Source organism: Mytilus galloprovincialis, chromosome 3 (assembly GCF_965363235.1).
Source record: "Mytilus galloprovincialis chromosome 3, xbMytGall1.hap1.1, whole genome shotgun sequence".
NCBI lineage: Eukaryota > Metazoa > Mollusca > Bivalvia > Mytilida > Mytilidae > Mytilus > Mytilus galloprovincialis.
This window is the reverse complement of record NC_134840.1, coordinates 73,852,428-73,870,880: the sequence shown is the minus strand read 5'-3', so window position 1 is coordinate 73,870,880 and position 18,453 is coordinate 73,852,428. Positions and strand designations below refer to the sequence as shown.

General features: G+C 33.8%; 1 protein-coding gene across 3 annotated transcripts in view; it reads right to left on the bottom strand.

Moving 5' to 3' along the window:
- The window catches only part of LOC143068901 (solute carrier organic anion transporter family member 4A1-like), a 47,928-nt gene that overhangs the window by 17,356 nt on the left and 12,119 nt on the right, over positions 1–18,453 (bottom strand). The window contains exons 1-8 of one of the 3 annotated variants that reach the window (XM_076243258.1): positions 10,130–10,260; positions 9,246–9,323; positions 8,473–8,537; positions 5,752–6,068; positions 5,144–5,341; positions 4,338–4,443; positions 3,292–3,413; positions 1,075–1,166 (exon numbers count right to left, since the gene is read on the bottom strand). In XM_076243258.1, coding sequence (XP_076099373.1) covers positions 1,075–1,166; positions 3,292–3,413; positions 4,338–4,443; positions 5,144–5,341; positions 5,752–6,068; positions 8,473–8,537; positions 9,246–9,323; positions 10,130–10,192 — 1,041 coding nt within the window. In that variant the 5' untranslated portion in view covers positions 10,193–10,260. Of the gene's footprint in view, positions 1–1,074; positions 1,167–3,291; positions 3,414–4,337; positions 4,444–5,143; positions 5,342–5,751; positions 6,069–8,472; positions 8,538–9,245; positions 9,324–10,129; positions 10,261–18,453 lie in introns of those variants that run through there. The other 2 variants (XM_076243256.1, XM_076243257.1) reach the window with 2 other exon arrangements.

Sequence of the window (18,453 nt, the reverse complement as noted above, 5' to 3'; positions counted from 1 at the left end):
ATATTCAAAGTTTTGTTAACAGTCAATTTATAATTATGAACATATCAATGATAACTCAAGTCAACACAGAAGTGCTGACTACTGGGCTTGTGATACCCTCGGGGAAATAAATCTCCACCAGCAGTGGCATCGACCCAGTGGTTGCAAATAAACTCATCATAGATACCAGGATTGAAATTTTATATTTACGCCAGACGCGCGTTTCGTCTACAAAAGACTCATCAGTGACGCTCGAATCAGAAATAGTTTGAAGGGCCAAATAAAGTACAAAGTTGAAGAGCATTGAGGACCAAAAATTCCTAAAAGTTTTCCCAAATACAGCTAAGGTAATCTATTCCTGAGGTAGAAAAGCCTTAGTTTTTCAAATATTAAAAGTTTTGTGAACAGTAAATTTATAATTATGAACATATCAATGATAACTCAAGTCAACACAGAAATGCTGACTATTGAGCTTGTGATACCTTCGGGGAAATAAATCTCTACCAGCAGTGGCATCGACACCGCTGTTCGAAAGACATAATTGAGAGAAAACAAATCCGGGTTACAAATTGAAAAACCGAGGGGAAACACATCAACTATGAGAAAATAGCATGTTATGGTCATGATTATGCATAAATTCTGCGACTGGCCATTTATTACTTAAATTGATTAAATAAGTAAGAAACCATGTTTCTACGATTGAATAAATACGGAAGAAACAAAGTAGTCATTCTCACTTAAATCGTGAGAAAAAAAAAAGCACTAGCATTTGACTTTATAACTGCGTAAGTCTAGTTTTAAGTCTATTTTTCAGTTAGCAACCTATCATGGTACTGAGTCTGCTTACCGTTCCAGAACATCTGAGATCAACCCCGGTTTTTGGTGGGGTTTGTGTAGCTTTGTCTTTATTTTTCTATGTTGTGTTTTTTTTATAGTTTTCTTTATCATTTCGATTAAAACTAATCGCTTCTACGGGTAGATTCAACAAATTGCAAAGGCAACTGTCGCATCTTAAAAGGGTTCTTATGTATCATATTTCAAAATATCGGTACGATCTATGAATTATATTGCATATATGAATATGCAGTTACATACCAGGTCTATAAATGAAACAAAAAATTGTTTGAAAATGTTTTCTGTTGGTGGTTTCTCCTGTTTTGGTTCTAGTTCTGTGGATTTTTCTTTTCCTATAATGTATACAGTTGGAATGCATTTATAGTGAATATTATCAAAACCGATTTCAAATTGATATCGAAATGTTTTATAAAACAATGAAGAACACATTTTTCATATTAAATATAAAATGTAGTAAAGATTTGTTTAAGCTAAAAAGAGCTTTACTTGGCGTCCGTCTGGTGTAAACTATTTCAAGCATCTTCTTCTCTGAAACTAATGAACCAATTCCAACCGAACTTAAGCTGAATGATCTTTAGGGTATCTAGAATATAGTTTGTGCTTTATATTTTGTTTCGTCAAAAAACATGGCCGCCATGGCTAAAAATAGAACATAGGGGTCAAATGCAGTTTTAGGCTTATATCTCAAAAACGGAAGCATTTAGAGCAAATCTGACATGGGGTAAAAATGTTCATTAGGTCAAGATCTATCAGCCCAGAAATTTTCAGATGAATCAAACAAACCATTGTTGGGTTGCTGCCACTTAATTGGTAATTTTAAGGAAATTTTGCAGTTTTTGGTCATTATCTTGAATAGTATTAATGATAAAGATAAGCTTAAACAGCAAATATGTTCAGCAAAGAAAGATCTACAAATAAGTTCATATGACCAAAATTGTCAATTGACCCCTGAAAGAGTTATTGCCCTTTAAGGACAATTTTACACAATTTGTTTATCATGTTTTTCTAACTTTAAAAAATCTTCTCTAAAACTACTGAACCAATTCCAACCAAATTCAAGCTGAATGATCCTTAGGGTATCTAGAATAAAGTTTGTGTTTTATTTTCTGTTTCTTAAAAAAAAAAAACATGGCCGCCTTGGGTAAAAATAGAACATAGGGATAAGATGCAGTTTTTGGCCTATATCTCAAAATCCAAAGCATTTAGAGCAAATCTGACATGGGATAAAAGTGTTAATAAGGTAAAGTTCTATCAGTCCTGAAATTTGCAGATGAATCTAACAACCCATCGTCAGGTTTCTGCCACTAAATTGGTAATTTTAAGGAAATTATGCAGTTTTTGGTTTTGAAGAAAGTATGACAAAAAACTGCATTTTCAAACACTTATTAATATACATTAAACAAAAAACACAAACTACGATGAAATTGGACACGTAAACTCTTAAACGAAAGATAAATGCCAAAAAATCAAGGTGAGCGATTCAGGCTCTTGAGAGCCTCTTGTCTGTTTCAATTTGTCCAAAGATTAGCATGAATATTGCTATTACTATTTGGCATCAACTAGTAATTGCTAGCGAACGTTTGCGATTCACATGTTGTATGTTGGAACCCGGGACAGTGAGCTGATCATTTTCAGTATTACTTTCATTATTTGTCTATAGAGTGTCTATACGCAAATGTCTTGTTGAAATAATTAGTTGTTGTTAAAGTTATTGAGATTATAACACAATGTTGATTGCTGTTCCCCATTTTTGACATTTTAACCTATTATGTCTTTGTTTGGCTAAAACATTTTTTTTTCTCATTATAATGGAATTATAAAAGATTGTCCTACATATGAGAGTTTTAAATATCTATTAAACCAGGCAAGGTGTAATCCATCATTTTTATACTAAACGAAATGCTTGTCTTTCATTTTTTGCCATGGCATTGTCAGTTTATTTTCGATTTATGACTTTGACTGTCCCTCTGGTATCTTTCGTCCCTCTTTTTTGTACCAAGTCAGGGATACGTCAAATGTTTTCCAATTGTTTCAGCTTTTGATTTTGCCATTTGATGAGGGACTTTCCGTTTATAATTTCCTTGAAAATCGGTACATTTGTTATATTACTTTTTGCAAAATATAATGGGTTGATCGGTGTTTAAAATTGTGGAACACGCATGAGCCAAAGAGGGGTCCGTTTAGCATAGCGGAATGTATAAATACGCAGCCACGTACGGTAGAATTAGGGACTCTCACTATTATTTTTTTTGTATTTCGTTTTCTTCCTGAATGTGAATAAAGTATTTGAAATTGGAAGTAATAGTTATCGTTCAAATTGAGCTTTATTAGTTAAACCATTGATATCAAATTGCTTTATATGTATCAGTATATATTCACTAATTGTTGCTCATCTTAAAAACAGTATTCATATAATATTCATCATCTTCGCAGTAATATAGCATTCGTCTTATTTACCTGGTAGATATTTCGGATATCCAAAAATTGGAATGGCTATAACAATGAATCCTACTATGGCTATAATAAATCCAAGCCACCAGGCTCCGATCCACCTACTGTCTTTAGCATCAAAACCTAGACTAAAAAAATATACATGATTGTTGTTTGCTTAACGTCCAGAATCAATTATTCCATGCATATTAAAGACAACGTTGATGGACAAATAGAGCTGATACTGTAATGGTAAATGAAACATGTTAAAACAAGAATGTACCCAAAGTACATGGATGCCCCACTCGCACTATCATTTTCAATCATCAGTAAACCGTGGGGTAAACTCTCTAATTTGACATTTAAATAAGAAAGATCATTATAGGGAACATGTGTACTAAGTTTCAAGTTGATTGGACTTCAACTTCACCAAAAACTACCTTTACGAAAAACCTGAATCGGGACTGACGGACGGACACTCATACCAAAAAACATCATGCCCCTATGTTGGGCATAAAAATTCACTGTAAAAATACATCAAAAAAAAATTGTATCAAAGGAAGGAATTCTATTTCATAATTCGAACGCTTCGACAACACCATCACTAGGATTAAACTTGTGTCCAGATATCAAAAGATTGCGGACAAAAAATAATATAGTATTAAACACATTATTTCTAGATGTTATTGGTGTGTAAACCGGTGCTATTACTCACAAACTTAACATATCGGCCCTAGGTTATTGATGTTTAAACCGGGGCGATTAACTCACTAACTGAATAAAAGCTTTGATTTACCATCGAATTGATTATATTGAGGTGACGATATTTCTATATCCCCTACGGATCCATGGGTTGCGATAGGTATCAGGTTTATTTACCAATTTAAAAAATCTATAACAATATCTTGAACATACTGGTTATTTGCCTTTATTATAGACCTTATGACTGGGCCGTCAACCGTTTGGTTTTTTCCAAATTTTCAGTCTTTACGAAATCTACTATGCCAAATTATGTTTTTGGTTGTTTTCGTCAAATGTGCTTACGATTCAAGTGAGGAAATATAATACATTACCTGTCTTGATCTACCCTGTCAAAATCAACAAAATAATTCTGACCCAGTTCCCCACCGACGAAAAATCCTGCAGCAACTCCTATGGCTGTCAGTGCATAGGTCAAGCCTGAAATGAGATAATAAGAACAAAAAATCTTAAACCATAAAGTAATATCTAATAACTTGACAGGAGCAAATTTACCCTAAGGTTAGTTGAAAGGTATAGGTATGGTTGACTGGATTTCGCCTAACACTAAGACATGTTCTAATGTTAAAAGTCTCAAAGTTCCTGCTAAATCATGTTTATGAGCTGATTTTAATTCTCCAAACTCGCATGAGATTCTGAAAGGTTTAAATAATGTAAAATAAAGTTTTAAGATTGCCACAGGATGTAAAAAATGTCTTAACGAAAAATACAAAAATGAACGAACTCAAAGGTGAATTCCATAAAATATGAAAAATTCAAAAGCTCGGCTAAAAAATACATGTACATGTAAAAAGACGGTACTTGGAATCATATTTACCGATAGAATTTAAAAAAATCCTTTTTCTGTCTTTGATTACTTGAAATTTGTAGCAAATTGTTTAACTTTCTGGGAAGAAAATAGTTTCCTGTATTAACGATCAGTTTATATCGCTTCGATAAAAATACAAATAAAACTGTTTTGCTTTACTCACTTTAACGATAAGTTCGCAACTTCCTTTTTAGGTTAATGCAAGAAATGAGGGAAGACTATACATTATTTTAAGTTTGATTAACTCGTGTTTCGTCCATTTTGCATACTTAAGCATAACTCTTGAAATTTCATGTTTTATTCTTAACTTACCTATATATACTGCTGCTAAGGAATGCTCTTCATTCTCGTCTATATAAGCTGTGCCTAGGGTGAACATCGGAGTAAAACCCACTCCGTGTACGATCTGTGCTGCTATAAACACGACAAGGTACTGTTCTCCTCCTACGTCACAATCTCCCGATGGAGGGTTGCTTATTGTACAGTTATAGGATGACTGTGTTGTGGACTCTGGAAACGATTAATTTATAAACAAAAAAGTTAATGTACTATAATAGAAGTCCAAAAACATGATTTTTAATTAAACCCAACAGTCATTTTCCACCATGTGTAAATAGGGACAATACCACCATTGATTTCCCCTATCAAGTCTTTGATAAATTGGGAATTTTTCAAACCGTGAAAATGAACAGAATGGTTCTTCGTTTTAAAAAAGAAAAAACTTTGCAAGAATAAGACTAAAGTTTTATTCTGTCCAGTACTACAGAAAAAAAAAAGAATCTGTAAAAAAAACTTTTCACCTAGAAGATGAGACGCTTGACATGCACTCAACATCAGTTCTTCAGAACGACATGTTCGATGATAAACGTATATTGCGAACAGCGGTACACTACAGTACTGTTGCCTTTATTTATACGTACCTGGGTATACATATTTTTCTAAAAAGTGTGGAACCATAAATAAAAAGGATCCAACAGCCATAATGAGTGAACCAGAGGCTACCCATGATGCTTTATTGTATCGACCACCAATAAAACTAACAAACAACACTACTACCAATGCCCCAATATCTTGTGAACTTGGAATCAGTGCCGACTTTGTGGATGGTAGTTTGAACTGTCTTTCTATCGCTGGGATTGCAGCATTGGCGACACCGTTTACTGCGAAACCTTCTAGGAAACACATTATACATACAAATATTGTAAACAGTGACATTCTGTTTAAGCCTTGGAGACATCTGAAAATATAATTAAGAGAATGGATGAGGTTCAAGGCTTAAGGGCAGACGATACAAATAAATACGTAATCAAACCTAATGCAATTTTTAAAAAGAAGGGTCCATGTATTCGTTTTCAAGTTAAAAAACAGTCAAAAGACGCATTTTGAGCCCCGAGAAAGTAGGTTTCAGAAAAAAAGACATTAATTTGTAAGCTTGTTAATAGATTCCCCAAACTGCGTGGAAAGAATTATGCAAGTGCATAATCCTTTACCAAAAAAAAACAGTGAATCTTTCATCAACACAACATTTCCTAAATACAAAAAAAAACACATTAAAAATACAACAAAAGACAGCCACTGACGACGCTCCTGGCTTGGGTAGAAGTATTTGTACTACTGTGACATCAAATACAGCCATGTCATTTATGTGTGTCAAACCAGTAACATGAGTCTTTTATTTACTGTTAAATAGCTTAAAATTTTATTAAGATCAAATCTTTCTGAAAAAATAAAGGTGAACTTCGTGTACCCATAAATTAATTTAGCCTGATACACAAAAAAAAACTAGGGGCTCATAAACATTCATATCAGAATATTCTCTTTGTCGTTACAAAAGAAACGACAAGTATAAACCCAAACCATGGTCGACTAAAGTAGAACATAAAAATTATATGATGTCAATTAAAAGGTTTTCTTCAAATGAAATTTAAATAGTCTATATAAACCGAAATCACCCATATAATATCAATATCGACCTTACTTTTATACACCCTATAATATCGACCTTACTTTTATAACGTATGGTTGACTGCTTTTGCCTTTACTGAGGACAATATTTTTTTTTTTAAATAAAGATCTGATGTCACCACATCCAGAAAAGCGTCTCGGACGCATGACATTTATATTGTGTTGTTTTCATTTTTTTAAGCACTGGGTCAATGCCTCTGTTAATGAACTTTAAGTATTAGATGGTAACATCAGCTCAGTGGTCATTACCAACGTACTGACCTGATTATAACAAACTCTGAAAATGTCCTTTTATAAATTTTGAAACTATAAAAGAAACTAAGGTTTAAACACCCTCAGGCAAAGTTGACCATAGATGGTTTTTGCTATAAAAAAAAATTAAACTTTATTTTTGGTCACAAAGCTCTGATAGCTGTTTCTGTTGTACAGCCTTCACGTTCAAATATAAGGATTTCAGCGTTCCTGGTGAAATTAAATCCAGAAAAGTGCATCGATCTCAGATTTTAAAAGAGGGACGAAAGATACCAGAGGGACAGTCAAACTCATTTTATATAACAGAAAAGTCGTTTAGAGTCAGTTTCACACACAAAAAACTTACGACTGAGATTGATCGCAAGTATACCCAATCGTTCATGAATTTCAATCAATCTTAGTCAAATGTTTTGTTATTGTTGTTGAGATCTGTAATTAACGGTTGTGTAATTATGACGGAATGTTGATTCACATGGCAAGTGATGCATGTATAGAAGGTCCATGCGACCTGTCGCGGTCTTTTGTTCGAGTTTATCGGATCTCTCAGTTTTTGTGTTGGTTTTCTTTTCTTTAGTTTGTATCTTCTTAATGAAAATATGAAATCTTTTAAACAAATATGGCAGACACAACCACTGAATTATAGGCTCCAGGTTTTTGGACAGACAAATAAAGGATATATAAGGTGAGGATGTTTGTGTACGTTCAACCTAAATCCTGGTACAATGGTTTAACAGCACAACATAAGATCAAACTGAAAAATCTTTTAATATGGTCATAAACTGTCTGATAGGTACTAAGCACAAGAAAAAAAAACGTAACAAGAAAAAGTACAGATCTAAGAGTATCTGCAGTTCCTGAAAGCTAATTCAAATCTAATTACAACTAATAACTAAATAAAATTGAGAATGGAAATGGGGGATATGTCAAAGTGACAACAACCCGACCGAATAGCAGACAACAACCGAAAGCCACCAATGGGTCTTCAACGCATGATCTCCACACATAAGAAAAGCACTTATTATGGCATTTTTATTTATTTATTTACTGAACAACTCGACAAAATATAGTTTATTCCAAGTTGTATATATTAAAGATAAGAGTGCAAATTTTAAGCAAGGTAAGTTATTAAAGAATTGAATGGGTTTTTATTTTAATTTTATTATGGTTTTAAAGCGTTGACTGAAGCACAGAGACGCTTCATACATGCATATTAAACATGATAAACACTTTTAAACCGCTATTATAAAACAAAAAAGCAATCAAGTCTCATCATAAAAGTTACATGTTACAACCCTAAAATTACCATAAACATCGCGACTAAAATTTAAAGTACAAAACGTGCAAAGAGAAGAATAAATACATGTCGACAAAAAGGGTCGAAAATGCCTATTATGATTGAACGTGTAGCGTTTTCGAGAACATACCTTGGTCTGAACGAACAGCATCCCCATCTTGATTCCCCTGTTGTAGTGTCACTTTTTGGAGGCAGCTAAAAATGAAACAAACGTCCAGTACAATGAATAGACAAGGTGGTGATATACGAATGAGACAAGGTGGTGATATACGAATGAAACGTAAAAGTAGTTACAAAAAAAATCTGAAAATCTTCATTGAATTTCGAGTAATTTACCGATCACCAAGAAAAAAGCCAGAAATGCTGCCAAAAGTGTTTACTAATCAAATAGACAAATTGATGAATTAAGGAACATGCCGAACACTACAAATATACATGTGCATAAATTTGATAATTGAACTCTTCGTAATTTTTACGGACGCCATCACAAGTTGGTTGACCGTTATGGAATAACCGTTTCACAAATGATATCGGATATGTTCCTTAAGTTCCTTCCTAACTACAATCCCCTCCCCTTCATGAATGTGACCTACCGAATTAGACTATTTACCGGATTTGTTATCACATAAGCAACACGACGGGTACCACATGTGGAGCAGGATCTGCTTACCCTTACGGAGCACCTGATATTCCCCCTAGTTTTTGGTGGGGTTCGTGTTGCTTATTCTTTAGTTTCCATGTTGTGTCATGTGTACTATTGTTTGTATGTTTGTCTTTTTCACTTTTAACCATGGCGTTGTCAGTTTATTTTCGATTTATGAGTTTGACTGTCCCTCTGGTATCTTTCGTCCCTCTTTTATTTGTGTAATTTTGCTATAAAGGTTAATAAAAAAATTGACTTACACTATCCTTTGTTACTATAAAGTTAACATCATCAGTAGACGCTGTGTAAGCTGCGTTGTCGTGAGCTTTTACACCGTTCTGTCAAATTAATTATACAAACATTTTAAATTTGCAACAAAGACAAACACCAATGCAACATACATATAAATGAACATTTAAATAACAACTGCCAAATTCCTGATTTTAAGGGGAAAATGGTTGGTTGAAATGGTCTTATGGCTAGTCAAACATTCTGCTTTTATGGCAATGTTAAAACAATGCCACACATTGGACAGTAGAACAGATAGCTCAATTTGGTACAGACCTTTGGTTGACATGTGTAAATCCATACTATGTCAATGACGTTTATTTTATTGTAGTTCCATACAAGTGCTGCACTGTTTAAAGGATTTATGAAAAGTAAGCAGATTCATACTTTTAATAGGTATGATGAAAGAAATAGGGCGTAGTGTATTTTCTTAAACATGTGAATCTATATAAAATTCAAAAGTGTTGAATTTCCTGATGTTTTGAATGTGTAAAGTAACCAAATCCTTACAAAAGTTCAACTGGTTTATATTCATTTTCCTTTAAGTAAATAACAGGCACTCCAATACATTAAGTATTGTATAGGTTTATTCATAATTAGGTTGTTTACATTTCTGAAACCTAAAATTATGCTACTCCTTTAAGTTCGACCTTCTTAACAGTGAATAAACAAAATAATATAAATAACATATCAATTTTTTTTTTTTTTTTTAAATCAAACATTTTTAATGAAATTTTGTTCAACCCATTTTTTTCTTGTTATTGCTTTAGCTAGCAAACATTCTGCGGTAATACGGTCAATATCCATATCTGTTCAACCAAATTTTGCAATTTTCACAGCTTTATAAATATTTTACCTTAAGTTTAACTTCACAGAAACCAGGTATATCCTGAATTATACATGTATCACCTTCATACATGCCAATTCTCAACCCATGCTTAAAATCTTCTAAGAAAGAATTGCCTTTGGGAAAATAACTACACCAAAAAATAACCCCTGGTTTCCTGGAAATCTTAAATTGGTATGCTATATAGCGCATTAATCCTGATTTTTTAATGCAAACTCATAGACAAGTAAATTTTGGCTCAAAATGATCTAAATATATTTCTCTTTCACCAAAAGACTCATTTCTGTGAATGTGTAGGTTAGTTTAAGTAAACAATCAGTGGCGGATCCAGAACTTTTCCTAAGGGGGGCCCGCTGACTGACCTAAGGGGGGCCCGCTCCAGTCATGCTTCAATGATTCCTATATAATCAACCAAATTTTTCCCACGAAAAGGGGGCCCGCCCCCCCCCCCCCCCCCCTGGATCCGCCTATGACAATGACATCAAAAGCACTATTTCATGTCGGGGTAGGGCTACTTTTACATACTTTCTAAATTGTACGGAGTAATTTGTGGTCTGACACCTAAAAGGTTAAGTTCAAAAAGAAGGGAAAAAATCTGATTATCAGTTATATCTCTTGTTTGTTGAAATAAATGTATCATCTCATAAAGCAAGAAAACGAAACTCTGGTCAGTGGGCAACCAAGAGAAGTAAAAGATACCAAAAGGACCTTCAAATCATAAGTCGAAAATAAACTGTCTACTCCATGGCTGAAAAGAACGGAGACAAACAAAAGTACACAAAACACAACAAAGAAAACTAAAGATTGGGTAACACAAACTCCAACAAAAACTAGGTGATCTCAGGTGCTCCGGAAGCCGGGTTAGCAGCTCATGCTCAGCATGCAACACCCGTAATGTTACTCCTATAAAATATGTTAATAGGCTTTATCAATTAAGTTGGGTTTTTTAAAAGTTGATCATAAGAAAACAGTTTACAATCAAAGTTGTAATTATCTTGAAGCCTTAATTTGAGAAATAATTTGGTAACTAAAATACTACTCTCGGTTTCTGACGAGTTGTTCCGACAGTCTTTATTTATGTGGTTATTTGTCCGTTCATCTACATTTTTTGACTGCCTTTGGTCAGTGGCCATTCTTGTTATGTCTCTTTTAGTCATATAACTCCAAACGTAATGTTTTAAACATCCTTTGCTTCCAACTCTATAATATTGAGCGTTCCTGTCACAGTGAAGGTCGGGCGAGAAAAGCGGTTGGGTTTGGCGAAATTTTAAAACGTTGGGTTATTCATTTAACCCGAAAATGTCCCGGTCATGATCTGCATCGGTAGTTTTGAATGCGTCCATGGCGTTGATTCTTTGGAAAATTTGTTATGTTATTGCAGTCGTATGGAAATTATATTATTTAGCTATGTATTAATGAAGGTGAGATGTATGATGATGTAAGTATGCCTAAGCACGGATTATTTAAATCGCGTTTAATATTATAAAGCCAAATTCTTACTACTATAGTAATTGTCACAATTAACAGTTATATAAACTTTTGTTATGATAAACTCTCACGAATAAGATATTAACCCCTATTAAAGTTTTAAAAAAACGATGAAAGGTAACTTTCGATTAACTGCTGCATTGCAAGATGGCTTTACATATAAACACAGCTTGGTCCAGTCTATTCAGAGCTGTTCGCATATTAAAAAAAACAAAAAACAGCAATTCTTTCACCAAAGTAAAACGGTGTTGTGTTTTAATACTCGGTCAAGTCCTGACTTATTAGGAATGTATTTCAAAGTCACGTATCCTCGAGGATTGACTGTGTATAGAGAAATTGTCGTCCCTGGACTTCTCATGGTCGACAGGAAAACCCCGACTAATGTCGCATATGCCTTTAATAGTGTGGTCGGAATTCGGACGTTAAATACTATGATCCGTTACGGGTGAGTGGCGCCCTCTCTGTACGTTTTAAAACAAAACAAAAACTTGCAATAACACTGAGAACTCCTCTATCGGCCTCTTACCAGACAAAACTATTGTCTTCACTAAACATTCACTTTTTACAAGCAGCAGGTCAGCCCTACATCTATATAGACGTATCTTGTCAACCCTAACTATTGTATTAATTGTTTCAAATAAGCATGAAATATTTGCCACTGGACGTTAAGTAAGCATCAAACAATCAGTTAAAGTCACGTGTCAAGAGAATGTCCGGCTCCTTGTATTTACTATACTATATATAAAAATATTAATTTTCGCGAACCATTTAGGTCACGGAAATTCCAAAATATGGCATCAGTAAGGAGAGTTGTGCAAATAATGTGAATACACAGAACCCCCATCCAAATTATCTTTAGCTAGAAGTATTCATCATTTTCTATTTTATATGTACTAACAACATTCCATTTTTCTATAATTTCGATTGAAATATTCCAAAATCTGAGTTAAAATCGATCGAATGCCCCAAATAAACATTGTCTGATTGGTTGAAGTACTGTGGCGTCGATGATTAGCATAATAAGCCTCGATGTAAAGAATAAGCCTCGATGTAAAGCACACGCTTCACATGAATAAGGAGAGTTTTACAAATAATGTGAGTACACAGATCCTCCATCCTATTTATATTTTGCTGGAAATGTTGCAGTATTCATCATTTCTGTTTTGATTCTGCTCACAACATTCCATTTTTTCTATAATTCCGAATTAAATATGTGGAACCCGCAATAAAAATAGATGGCCTCAATGATCTTATAGCAACGCAAAAAATTCCGTTACCCTGAGTTTTACGATGTTACATTAGCCTGGGATCCGGTCCAATCTAGCTGCGCGTCGTAAGGTCAAGATTAGCCAGGATCCCAGTCTAAATTATAAATGTTACATAAACCAACCAAACCACATACAGAACTTTGCGCTCAAATGTAATTCTTGGTAATTATACGGGTAACTTCGTTTAAGAAAACTTATACACACTTTATCATTAACATATTACCTGGCTTTTGCATATTCACGTTTTTTTTTATGCTGAACTGTAGTCGAATTCAATTTTATAAATTTTTTTTTACATGAAGCAATAGGAGTAAGAATATTTATTTCGCGCCAACTAAACCAGCATCATATCAATCAGCAAAATTATTTACCGGTATTTTTGTGAAATTTCAGTTCTATAGGTTATCAATTAGAGAAATTTTGGTAAGTATTACTAATTTATGTTAAGGTTCTACTGATGTGCTTCTCTAGACCTTTTTGGCGGTCCGTTTTATCCCATTTATCTCAATACTATCTCCGATGACAGGAATGTCAACTCGACCTATTCGTGGTGAAAGTGAAAATCCAATCTATTTGATGAAATAATTTCCTCTTCAACGGTTCATGCATTATTTTCGTATTATTTGATAACCAATCACATTTACGTTGCATGTTTGCATGAAAATGGTTATGTACATGTATTAGTGAATTGTAATGGCGATGCAGCATGCGAGGTCAGTGCGCGATCACGTGACATTATTTGTAAACAAACATGCTCCCCGTGTAACACGTGTCTGAATTATCCTTTCAAAGTGTTATGAATCTTTCAATCACTATTTTAAGATATTTTCCTTTTTGTTTTTAGGTTTGCATATCAGTAGTGCAAGTGAATTAGAAATAGTTCCGAGTTGTGTGTGTGTTTTTTTTTAATAGTCTATAGAATTAGAAGGTAAGTCTACATAAGTTATATTTACATGTAACTAAAGTCTAAAAAGATGACTCCACTTTCCCTCTATATTTAAAACCCGCTTATCAATTTAAACAGCATTTGCTCCCCTTGAACGTTAATTTGCCCCTTCCCCGTCATTTCCCTTAAAATTTGCTCAACAGTCATACTTATGGTCCATTTACATTAACGGCTGATTTGTGATTTTACCATCTTAACTCAAATTTTCATATTGTACACATTTGACCATTCAGTATGAGTTCCCATGTTTTTTGTCTTATATGAAGGAGGTTTTAGGTCATGTTTTCCTAAACATCTTATTGCTATTTGTCTGTCTGGATTGTTAAAACCACAAAATCAGATAGTGATGAATATGCAAGTTTTCAACAATCCCAGAAATTACACCTTATTTAATTATCGCTATTTAGTCCAATCTGGGAAAAACAGTCATACATTGTATGTACAACTTCCTGTTTGGGTCATGCGGCCGAAAATAAAGGTTTTTTAGTAGAGAGCTGAGGGAGGAAAAACTTTAGAAAGCGATCATCAAGAAACTTTAATAGAGTATGATCCACTTTTTTTCGAAATTAAAATTGAAGTAAAAAATTATTTTGTTTAAAGTATTTACAATAAGTTAAAACGGGTCTCATTAAAAAGTATTGTGCATGGTGAATTGTTTCAACGGCCCCCAGATAGCTTCAACTGGATGAAAAAATTGTGTAATTTTAGAATTTATCCGGTATGGAATAAATAGCGATTAGGTGTATTGACATCCATGAAAAAATATAGGAAGTAAGATACATGTAACTCCTCTTTAGGTTTCGATAAATATTGGATATGACATTAAGAAGTTATAAAACTTTATTCTTTGAATATGTTTCTAGCGTAACATGCACGCTTAGTACTGCTTTTTATACGTCCGTCAAAGACGGAACGTATAAAGGTATACAAATGTCAGGTGTCCGTCTGTCTGTCCAGCGTAAACATGTGGCACCGTAACTTGAGAACGACTTATCCAAATTTCATGAAACTTAATATAGTTGTTTCTTATGATGGTCACATGATCTGTACTTTTTGGTGATAATTCAAAATTTCATATTTGAGTTATTGAGTATTTATCATGTTTTTTCCAAGTCCAGATCCTTAATTAGTTTCAAAAACCGGAAGTGTGCCATTTGGCCACAAACCACAATTAATTTCTCTATCATTTCTTTTGAACATTTTGTATCATTAAAAAAATTGCACCATGCACTTTTGTCAAATTTTTTGTGTGTCTTATGTATAGCACTAGTCCAAAAATATATCCAAAATTCAGAAAGATTGAAGCAATCACTTTTACAAATTTAGCCAATATACATCCATACCCCTATGGACAAGTCAAGAGTTGTTCCGAAAACTGTAAATATGACCTTTTTTGCACTTGGCCTAATCACTCATTCCATATCAAAATCAGTTTAAATACAACATCCAAAAAATTATTTCACCTCTGATCTTTCATTTCCACCCAATAAAATCTAAGAAATGAGTGGGGAAGGGAAAGAAAAAAAATTCAGGAAAAATACACTCTAATGACTAATTAAAAGGAACTACATTCATGAACAACGAACAGTGGGGTCATTAATTGTGGTCTTGGGCCATTTGCAATGTTTTTGAAGCACCTGCTGTGCAAATTTCTTGGATTTTAACCTGTTTGGAATACCTTTTGACATTAATAAAATGTTTTACTGGCTTTCTATGCAAGAGGAAGCAAGAGAGAAAAAATATGATGTCATTTATCAAAAGCCTGTGTCAAAAACAGGGTCGGTTGATACTTTTTTTTTTTTTTTTTTTTGAAAGATCCAATATTAAAGTTAAGGTCGGGGCTAAAAAAACAGGGTCGGTTGGGTTACCTGAAACACGGATCTTTTTTTTCTCGGCCCAAGGAGAGTTGTTCAAATAATGTGAATACACACAACCCCCATCCAATTACGGTTATTTTTGGAAAACAAATAGTGTGTTTTGTCAAATTCAGCTGATTTTTTAATCTTCTGGAAAAAAGTGTACATTTTATGAGGGGGGATAATCCCGAGCTTAAAAACACCCGATCCTGGAGTCCCGATAAAGGTCCTATCCCCCCTCTTTTATGGTCATGTCTAAGAATTACTGTTTAATCTTCATTTGTCAAGAATACTTCAATAAGATACCCCCATTTCTACCGTCATACATGTATATGGACAGATCATATGTTATCCTATGTCATTTGAAATTGTGACGCCAAAATGCATTCCCCCCCCCCCCCCCCCCCCCCCCCCCCCCCTTTCTTCATAACGACCATCTTGACCATCTTAAATGAAAAAGTTGAGATGTAAAACTATGCTTGATACACGCGTGTCACTCAAACGACTTTAAAGTAGTCTCCCTGATCAATTACTTACACCAAAGTCAAAAGATAATTCAAGTTTTAAATCAGAGATTTTTCTTGCCCTTTAACATTTATTGTCACAACAACAGCTTTCTTTTCTAAACTATCTTTACATGGAGAGGAGACGTCAAAAGAGTTCTTCAAACACGTGAGTCGAAAAGTGATAAATAACTCCTGTATGTGACATTTAGTGGAAGCCATTCAACATATCATTTTGTCAAACAATTCAATCAACACCTTTATTAATTAGTCCTTTGTTGTCGATAGCTGTAAATTGCAATCAGCTGATAATTGATTTTCTGTCAAAATCTTAATGAGGTCATTCAAGGTGAATTCCGAGTATTGTCTGATAAGTTAAAGTCCGAGAAACTCGAAAAAAAAGTAAATAAACAAGAAGGAGGAAAATAAATCTTTCTATATATTTCTTTCGCCAAATTCTTTAGCAAATGACGAATTTTTATCGCCACAAGTATTATTTTTTTGCTAATTGGGAAAATGGCGACCGCCAGCGAAAACCCTGTGTGAGGACACCCTATCAAGCTTGCGCTCGTGTTGTGTTCAAACATTTTTAGTATGCTGAAAAATACCAACAATAGAAAAATAAACAAATAATCGATATTGTAAAATATCATTTATTGAAGAGCCAACGATTTACATACATGTATATACATAAATATATCAACCATAAAATCAACCATAAAATACAACTAATTTAATTTACAACACAACTGTTGGAAAAAACCTTTATGTCTATCATCAAGGATTTGTATAGTGATACACTATACAAATCCTTGCTATCATGTATATAACTTATCTCATTCTAGTCCATTCAACTGACAGAATCCATGCGCGTAGCTACGTTTACGTCAAAACGCCCGGGCGTACACTTGAATTTGGAAAACAAAATGTTTTCATCAAGATATTATTAGAAGAATTGGTTAACAGTACATCAACCTTCTAAGTCTTTCTTCAATTGCTTCTAATTTCGAATAAAAATGACAAAATTATATATTTTTTCATTTTCTGTCAAAGTCTAAATCTTATGCGATTCCTATACTCGCTTTCCTTTTTTAAAGCAATTCCTTATGTACTTAGATTTGAAATGTGGTTTGCTTTTTTTTTTAAATTATAACTGTGTAGATGTAGGTTCAGTATGTGGTTAAAGTTTTAAGATATCAATAACTTTGCCAAATCATGTATGGTTTTACGATAGCTGGACAAAAACTGTTTATGGTCAAAACAGTATCAGGCGCATCATGATGAAATTATTTATGATGAATTTTTCCGTAATTTATTGATTCTGTAGATATAGGAAGATGTGGTGTGAGTGCCGATGAGACAACTTTCCATCCGAATAACAATTTAAAAAAGAATCATTATAGGTCAATGTACGGCCTTCAACACGGAGCCTTGGCTCACACCGAACAACAAGCTATAAAGGGCCCCAAAATTACTACTAGTGTAAAACTATTCAAATGGGAAAACCATCGGTCTAAAAGTAATTACATTCTGAGGTTAAAATTTGGTACATATAAATTATTTGTAAAACCGTGGTCAAAGTTAATGAAACTTCCTTGGAAGAAAACGCGTATACACATGTAGCGCAAGAATAAATTTCCATCCTGGTAAAAAATGTATCTATGATGTCGAGTTAATTCACATGATAACGTTATACTTTGAAACCTCCATATTTTGTCATGAAACTTGTGCAGAAATTAAATGAAAAAAATTATTTGTTTAAATCCTGTAATGGACTGATAAATGAATAAACTTTTCGCGGGGAGAAATTTCAGATGAGAACCAGGGTTCTGTTTACACATTTTAATACTGCACCTGAACAACTCAGAAAATTAATCATTTCATGTGCATTTACGATTCTAAATAAACAATGAATAGATTAAACATAAAAAATAACCATTTTGAAAGAATGTTGTTATTGATATGAGTTTTCAATGACAGGAATGGTATGTACTTTTTAAAAAAGCTCCCGAAGGCTTAGCACCCGCTCATCTAGACAACTACCAACTGGTTCATTGGCCTGAATACAATAGGGCCTTTAGTCCCTGACCGAGGTTCGGGCGTACACTTGAAAATGACCTAGCTACGCCACTGGAATCCGTGTAAATTTCATGAATTCTTTAATGTCATGTACATGTATAATCATGGACTTTTCTTTTATATAGCAATATCTGTTAGCCATTTAGAGGTCTTTTGCATTTAAAGTTCAGTTTAAGTGGGCTTATTTTGTGAA